This window comes from Prenolepis imparis, unplaced genomic scaffold (genome assembly GCF_030444845.1).
Source record: "Prenolepis imparis isolate NDT839.2.m4 unplaced genomic scaffold, iyPreImpa1.0 SCAF_4, whole genome shotgun sequence".
NCBI lineage: Eukaryota > Metazoa > Arthropoda > Insecta > Hymenoptera > Formicidae > Prenolepis > Prenolepis imparis.
This window is the reverse complement of record NW_028141162.1, coordinates 9,327,949-9,337,140: the sequence shown is the minus strand read 5'-3', so window position 1 is coordinate 9,337,140 and position 9,192 is coordinate 9,327,949. Positions and strand designations below refer to the sequence as shown.

Genomic DNA, 9,192 nt, shown 5'->3' with positions numbered 1-9,192 from the left:
ATGGTAAGTGTGTTTATATATTTGCTATATGAAAATTTGATTAAAAGAGAAGTTATTAGGGAAGAATGGAGAACTATGATAGCCTGCTTTTTTAGTTATTGCTAATTTAAATGCCTATGCTTTAGAATTCATACTTTAGAGATTATATTGATAATAAATAGATTATATAAAGGATAAAATCGTAATAATTTTTAATTTTTTCGTCTCAATAATTTTTAATTATATAACAATGTATGAATGCAATGAATCCAATGATTATATTTGAAACAATTTAAGGCAAATCCTCCAAATTCAATTTGAATATAATTAATTAAAACAATTATACGATTAATTATAATTTTTTATATAAGTAGATATTTTGATTTATTAATGATTGTTATAAATTTTTTAAAAAATTTCACAATGTGTATTTAAAAAACGAGAGATTAACATTTATATATATTTCAAAATTTAAGTTTTAAATAAATTTCCTTTTTTATAAAATAAAATTATATATAAGAAAAAAAATATCACAAAATGTATAAGTGTAATTTATTTATCATGTATACCGGGAAAAGTATTATGGCATCAGGAAAAATCTCTCGAGACATCAAGATAACATAACTTAGTTATTACTTGACCATCGCGAGAGAAAAGCATTAGGAATTGTATATGATGGCGTTAACCCTGTAATTCACTAAAGCTCATCAATCACTTTATGGTATACATCGTTGCGTCTCGGCACGGCGCAGACAAAGAAGTATCTCATAAATCGCACGGCGCACTGCAAACTTCGGGTTCATCACACGAGTATGGGCTATTACAACGTAAATACACAGCGTGAAAACACTGGACAACGTAGTAACTTACGATGACATTCGTTTTCAACGCTGTTAAAAGCTGCTGTTAATCTTCCTGACAATATAATAACAGCCATAACACGGCTTTTAAAAATAAAAAAAGAAAAAGAATTGATGAAAAGATGCATCACATATTTTTCGGATACAGTTTGTTGAAATATAATAAAATATAAAAGAATAAAAAAATAGATTATATAAATTAAAAATATTAAAAATATTAAAATTAAAAAATTTAAATAGATTTTCTCCTAATACTGTAATTAGTTATCAATTTGGATCTAAGATTGGAAGAACATATTTTATTCTTTCCTCTCTCCCCTAATACATTCTTATGAAAAACATTCTTATAAAAAAATTGCTATATTGAATCGCGCGATTTTACTCGGAATATAATTGAAAATGACGCGATGCAACGCATGCAAAAGTTAACTCGATACGAGACATCTGTTATCGTAATAACAAGTGAAAACTTTACAACGTAACAATAAACCGACGCGCGCGCGAACGTCCTTGTATTACGTATTCGTCGCATATTTCGCTTCATACGTATGCGTTGCAAATGGCAACAAGCGAAAAATCTATATACATAGTTTTGTTTGTTGGTTTTATTTTGTTTTCAAAGATAAAAGACACACTGCGTATCATCCCCCTTTTTTTAAACAATCACGATACGTAAAAAGGACAAAGGGGAAAAAATGTAATATGCACTCCTACATGCGCCAATCAAAAGCACTGTGTGATCAATTGCGCATCGATTTCCTATCACTTTCCATGTTTGACATATGTAGTAATATTTTCAACAATCCTTGACGCCTGCTGACTCACTTCTGCTAAATAACCTTCTGTGGTAAATCTGTCACAAAATAGAAAATTGAAAAATACGGCAATAGAAATACGCTCAATATTTTCAGAATAAAATATTTAGAAAAAGCCATCCTTTAAAAAAAAGAAAAGCAATAAACAAAAAAATAAGATAATTATAATAATTATTAGCGGACAACCTTAACATGATCTTAAAGCGAAGCGTAAAATATTTCAAAAGAGGAAATACATCATCATATATGGTCTACATATAACTCGTAACTCGTTTCACATTAAAGTAAAAGCAAAGATATTCTTGCCATTAGCAGGACACTCATTGTTCTCGACATAAACGAGAACGGAAAGCTCGTTCAACCACGAAGTGTTGTATGCCTCTCTTCATTTGCTCCAGCCAAACCAAGAATACCTTTCTCTTTGTCATAGGATGCGCACAATAGTGTATTTCCCATCAAACACACACGCGCAATTTACTTAAAGCATACTTTCTCATTTGCATTTTCTTTTTCTTATTGCGCAAGCCTGATAAAAATTATACGGAATATTTCTATATTCTCTTCAGCAACCATCTACCAACAAATAGTGATTGTAAATATGATATAATTAATAACAATTATATAATATAATTTTTGATCTCAAATTTAAATCACGTGTTATGTCTCCTTAACGTTTCATGGCGCTATGAATGCACGAGTGAATATTTTATTTAACCCCTTTCACTGCGTTACGGTCTGCCTACGCAAACGTAGCATTGTGCAGAACGCTTAAATGGTTTTCCGTTTCAAGTAGCACAGCTAGATAATATATTATACATTGATTTTATATATCGTGTAACTATATCACTGATTATATGATATATACAAAATAACATGTGTTTACAAAAATATATAATATACAAAAAAACAAAATTATATGTATATGTTTATGTGCAAATATTTTACTTTACGATTTTACTATAATATTTTTATCTAATTTTAATGCGAAGTATCAATAAAAAATACTCCATTTTACAGAGGAATGGAGCGAGAATTTTCCCTATCAGCTACTGATAGCGGCTGGGGTGGCTTTAATTGCTCTGGTTCTTCTGGCAGCGGTGAGTTTTCAATGCTCTTCCACTTGGCGATGGTTGATGAACATGACTCGACATGAAAATATCGAGGATACCGAGACTGATCACATTCAACAGAATGCGATTCGAATTAGCCATTCTCTTCCGGACCTACAATCGGAACCGATCACTCACGAATATGTTCAAGAGCAGAAAGAGAATAAAAAGGTATTGTCGGCAAAGTCGAATCAGTATTATATCTTGCGTTTCTAATATCCCACAGTTTTTCTCAATATTATTACACAGCTGTCTCAATATTAATATAATTCTCCAGGTGTTGCGTCAAACCACTCTGCCCATCGTACCAATGAGACATCAAAGTTTCCAACGTCAACTATCGCACCGTCTTGATTTGCCTAACATTAAATTCAGCATTTGTAGCTTCGAAAATCGCAGCGACTCTAGTCTTGGTCTTATCAAGGTATTTAGATATTTCGCATTCTTGTTATGATAGATATCGAAATGCAAATTAGTCGCATTATCATTTAATTTCTTAAATTTTGAAAGCTTATTCATATAATATACAGAGTTTTGTTTTTTATCGCCTTGTTCACTGTTGACAGTTAAATAATAGTGTGTAAATATTTGATTTACAATTTTTTTTACTTATCAAATTTAATATTAATGTAAATTATTAATATCGCAGCCGGAATTATATAAAAAAGAGCTTGTGAGACAAGAAAGCGCTGAAAGTTCCAGTACAACAGAAATGGAATATTCCGGAAAACTACATTTTGCTCTGCGCTATGACAAGGAAATCGAAGGACTTGTGGTTAAAGTAAGTCAAATTAATATCTCTTTAAAGGGGAGCTATTACGTATAGTTAAATTAAAATAAATGCTAAATAGTATTTTATGAATAATACGACTGACCTTTACTCGAATTGGCAATAAGAAAAATCACAATAAACATGTATATTTAATATAAAGATATAACAAATATTGCACAAAGTAAATTTAATTTTTAATAAAATTAAATTTTGATTAATTAATAAAAGAAATAATAATAATTAGAAATTCTGCGTATACGAATTAATTAGTTTACATTTAAACTGGGTTTGCGAATTGAAAATATGTATCTGGGTTATATTCAGCACAAATGAGAGATATTGGATAACGATAATGAAGTATCAGAATATTGCATTTGTGATGGACACATAGCCTGCTGTACTGCTATTAACGTGAATTGGGTAATGTCAGTTACATTAAGCTATTCCTGTACATAGCAAATTCAAATGCGTTAAGATCAATTATATATATATACAGGCTATTCTTCTAGTAGATAAATTTAAATATACGGTGTTATTATTGGTCTCTTTGTTACATTTCCCGCGCATTCTTTACATATTACATAAGTTACATAAGTTATAAAAACAACAATAATTTTAAAATTGTTGGGTAATATATTTATTTATAAGAATCAGAACGTATTTCGATTAGATAATACTTACGATGACGTAACAGGTTTCATTAATCAATCTTTTTATTTAGCTGTAAATTTAGATGTGCAAAATAAAGATAGCATTTAATATTATTTTTATCTGTATCTTTCTCTGAAAGCGTAATATTATCATCGTGTTATTTTATTCAATGTAGAATTAATCAAGTTTAATGTTGTTTGATTCTTTGATGTCAGGTTCTGGAAGCGCGTGAATTGCCAATAAAAGATGTAACAGGCAGCAGTGATCCGTACATCAAAGTATATCTGTTACCAGATAGAAAGAAAAAATTCCAGACGAAAGTACATCGAAAGAATTTGAACCCGATATTCAATGAAACATTTATCTTTAGGTAAGACAAATCACAACGCATCTTAAAAGATTTATCGTTAACATTTAGTTATCTATGCTAACATGATTACGCAAAATAAATTATAAAACTCGAGCTGAAAAATTGATGTATAATTTATCTTGACAGCGTGTCATATGAAGAATTGCGGGAACGTTATTTACAATTTTCGGTCTACGACTTTGATCGTTTTTCACGTCACGATCTCATTGGACAAGTAGTTCTTAAAGGACTCTTAGATTGCACCGACCTTGAACAAGAAATTGAATATACGATGGATATTCTCTGCGCCTTGCAGGTAGCCTTATCTTTAGTGAGATAAACGCTTAATTATTCGGTCGCGCAGCTTCATAACTTTAATTTCTCAATATTGTTCACAGGAAAAAGTAGATATAGGAGAATTGATGTTGTCCTTGTGCTATCTACCAACGGCTGGTCGGTTGACATTAACCGTAGTCAAAGCCAGGAATCTTAAAGCGATGGATATAACGGGCAAATCAGGTGCGTACAAAATAGAATCGGATCAGATATTCCTTCGCAATATTGAAACAAAATATAATTTTTTATTAGAAATTTAATCCCTTATGAAAAAAGTGATGTAAACGCGTTTGGAGTCGATAATGTATCGCGGAAATTGTTGACTCTTTCCGCTTTTATGCGATTGGTCGATACCAGCAAAACGAATCTATGGACATGATAATGACAGTTCGTATCGTGTCGACTTCATTTTTTCCCCCATAATTTAAAATTTAATAGCGGCGATAATTAATTATTTCATAAATTTAAAGTCGAGTATATCGTTGTTCTAGTATTATTATCTAGAAGACTATTAAATCAGTTATTTCTCCTTTGTAATTAAGGAAAATATGATTTATGTATTGATTAAAATTGTTTTATTTCTGTTTTATTAGATCCTTACGTGAAAGTCTATCTGCTATGCCAAGGTAAAAGGATAAAGAAAAAAAAGACAACAGTGAAGAAGAATACTCTTTATCCCATCTACAATGAGGCACTTGTTTTCGACGTTCCCGCGGACAACATCGAGGACGTCAGTCTTATAGTGAAAGTGATTGATTACGACAGGTGAGAAAAAATTTTCACATTGTGCAAGATATATGAATAAAAAAATTAATTCTCTTTTTGTGCAAATGTAATAATAATTTAAACGCACATTAGGATTGGTGCGAATGAATTGATGGGATGTACGGCAATTGGATCGAGCTTCATTGGGATCGGTCGAAATCACTGGCTAGAGATGTTGGATAATCCGAGAAAACCGGTAGCACAATGGTATCCGTTGATGGAAACCGTGTCCGGTTATATTCCAAATGTGGATTCGAATTCACTTCCAGTAAGCTTGAGCTGCTTAAACAGGTAGGCGAATTAATTAAATCCCATTATTTATAGTTAATTAAATTATCTTAACATCTCTTTTCTTAGTGGAAAGAGAAATTTTCAATTCTTGTTCGATAAGACCATGAAAATCCTGTTGTGATATTCAATGATTCTAATGAAGCTTGCATTGCAGATGAAGACAAGAGGCGAAAAGTAAACACTGCGGAAGCTTGCAAATATTGTCAGACGTCGGTTTGGACATTGTCTCCTTCTGTCGTCATTTAATGCACATCGCTTGACTGACTTAAGTACAATCTCTGTCTCAAAGAGCCGGAAGGCGAATTCTGTGCTTTGCAACCTTACCTCGTGCAGCAGGCATAAAATAATAAACGATCCAATGTAGTAGAAAGCTCGATCACTCGCGAAACATACGTTGCTCAATTCCAACGATCTGATGGTGATCGTGACGGAAACGAGATCGATTTACATGGCTTTGTCTTTCTATCGAGATAATATATACGCTCACGATAGGGTGCAGGCTGGTCCCTCACCATTTCAAACACAGATTGTTGTATTCACAATATATCCCCGTAGAATTTTCCTGTCATACATACGTGATGTTGAGCATGACGATTAAATGTTTTTAGATTAATGCACGAGAGATCAGATATATATAAGTTTTATAGAAGACAAATATAAAAGCGAGGAATATAAGGCCTTACTCTCGATAAAGGCGAGAATGAAGGAGTAAAGAGCAAGATTTAGATGACAGATCAACACATTAGCAGCAGAGTACAATTGAATACTGATAGTATTTCTAAGATAGTACACAGATAATTCACAGATATCGAACGCGCGCGTTGGATCTCTACTTGAATCGTTTATTATTTTACGCTCTTGTTACAATTTCTGCGCAAATGTTCTATTAACGTGATACATGTTTAGATATAATGCCCGAACACGGGCACTATTTGTGATAATGTATCTGAACTGGCGTATACACATATACAAGTATACACGTACAAGCAACATATATAACGTGATTTTGGCATTATGTATATCAATAGTCGCTTCGTGCACGCATGTATGTTTGTAACTGATGCGACTATTCGATTGTGAACCTGATAATAAATAATAATATACATTTAGATCATATAAGGAATTATATATATTGCAGAAGAAAAAAAAGAACGGAAACGCGCGCGCGATGCACAAAAAACACAGTTTCCTCTTATAATTAAATATATTATAAATTATAATTATTTATGTGTATGCGTATGTTTAAAAATATAGTCGAAATAATTCTAGAAAGATTTAATGTAAATGAATTCCAACGAAAAATCTATTTAATTTCTTTGAAAAAATTGCATTTATGGCCAGACATACAAATGTCTTTAAAACGAGAATAAATCTGTGAAAGAATTGTATTTAATATATTTTTAAGTACATTTATTTGATTAATCATTTTACATAGGATGTATGAAGAGAATCTGAATATCTAAGAAATATGGGCGTTTCTGGAAAATGGCTGAGTATAGACAAATTGAAAATTGAAAAAAGTTAATTTTTTTATAAGAGACAAAATAAGGACTTGATCTGTGTACAATGTATTTACATTTATTTTTATTAATTGAAATATTGAATTGTGTCTGAATTTAAATTTAATCATGCTCTTGTCAATCGAAAAACAGAAATTGAGATGTAACAGTTATACCACGGAAAAAATATACGTAATTTACACACATAGAATTATATATTATACAAACTGTTAGAGATAAAAATAATATAAAAACTAGTGATATATTTCGAGTGACATATTGATTAATGAAAAATGTGCCAACAAAAAATAACGATGTAGCAGCAGTAGTATGATTAAAGATAATAGGTTCTCCAATCACACATGCTTAAAATATAGAAACTTTAGTCTGCTCGCTATAGTATATCTAGTATAGTATCCTAGAATATTCCACTATAACTATATTTCAAGTCAATATATTTCGACTGTGTTCCTGCCTGTAAGCCGTAAGGAACATCTTTCTAAATCCTCGAAAATTTTTCATCTACTCCATTTCCAGCAATGCCCATCGAAACAAAAAAAAAGATAATAGAAAAAAAGAATGCGCTGTATTTTTCGTACAAGTGGGTCACTCTATACCACAGGACTGAGCTTTCTCAAGTAAACTTCATATAATAAGTGAATTCAGTCGCTCCATATTGAGAGTAGCGCTTAAACGAGTCCGAGAAATCTGTATACAAGAACGCGACGTAAAATGTGAACTTCCAATGCTAATGCTGTTATAAATTATGTAAATCTCTCTTGAATACGATGCTAAAGTTATAAATTTTCGTTCAGTTTTTATTACGTATGCTTCAGTGAAAAATGTGCTTTTTATTTGCCTCAAATACGAACGATTTATAATTTATAAAATGAAATGTACGCGAACTCTCTTTCTGCTGACTTATAAAATAATAAATATATACCTCTCATGCATCTAGAATTATGAATAAATTAAATTATATATGTATATTACAAACGAATGCATGCACATTGATAATTATGTTGATCACTCGTCATATATAATTGTTTGAATTGACAAATACTTTGTTTAAAACCTACTCTAATTATGAACGCGATCGTATTTGCACACACGTAGTTAATTTATCGGCAAATAACAATAATGCTGATATGGACGATGTGTATACTTTTCTAACGAGTACATATCTACATTGTATATTTGAGCACGCAGTGCTCCCTGTTATGTTCGTGAATGACACAAATAAATTGTAACAAGGCAAATGGCAACGTTTCAATCTTACCTCCTCCATTATATATATACGTTTAATTTTTTCAGTAATACTAAAACAACACAAGCGCGCGCCATTCATCGGTTTTAAGTTAAAAAAAATATTTTTTAAAAATAATATAAAATTTGTTTAAACTCGATTAATATTTTTTCATAGAAATCAGCTGAATAAAGCGTTAATTTGCTAATTAAAATATATTTTAAAATAATATGTTAAAAAATTAAAATAGTAATATGTTGTAAATAATAAGTTATAATATCTTATTCTCGATTAATATTTTTTGATAAAAATCAGCTAACAAATTTCAAAAATATTAATCAAGTTTATAGAATTACAACATATTACTTAAAACTAATATTATTATTTTATTTAATTTTATTTTTAACAAACTGTCAAACTGCTAATCCTCGCGATGACAGCTTCTCGATGCAACGAATATAATAAACAAAACGAATCTTGACAGCCAATGAGCATCGCCGAAAAGCGACAACAAAAAACT

General features: G+C 30.9%; 1 protein-coding gene across 3 annotated transcripts in view; it reads left to right on the top strand.

Moving 5' to 3' along the window:
• LOC145934947 (synaptotagmin-10) overlaps positions 1–8,678 on the top strand; it is a 32,470-nt gene extending 23,792 nt beyond the window's left edge. For all 3 annotated transcript variants that reach the window (XM_083035868.1, XM_083035866.1, XM_083035867.1), the window contains 9 exons: positions 2,672–2,934; positions 3,041–3,187; positions 3,413–3,544; positions 4,402–4,556; positions 4,683–4,851; positions 4,934–5,054; positions 5,465–5,636; positions 5,730–5,927; positions 6,082–8,678. In XM_083035868.1, coding sequence (XP_082891994.1) covers positions 2,672–2,934; positions 3,041–3,187; positions 3,413–3,544; positions 4,402–4,556; positions 4,683–4,851; positions 4,934–5,054; positions 5,465–5,636; positions 5,730–5,927; positions 6,082–6,085 — 1,361 coding nt within the window. In that variant the 3' untranslated portion in view covers positions 6,086–8,678. The remainder of the gene's footprint in view (positions 1–2,671; positions 2,935–3,040; positions 3,188–3,412; positions 3,545–4,401; positions 4,557–4,682; positions 4,852–4,933; positions 5,055–5,464; positions 5,637–5,729; positions 5,928–6,081) is intronic.
• The last annotated feature ends 514 nt before the right edge of the window (positions 8,679–9,192 follow it).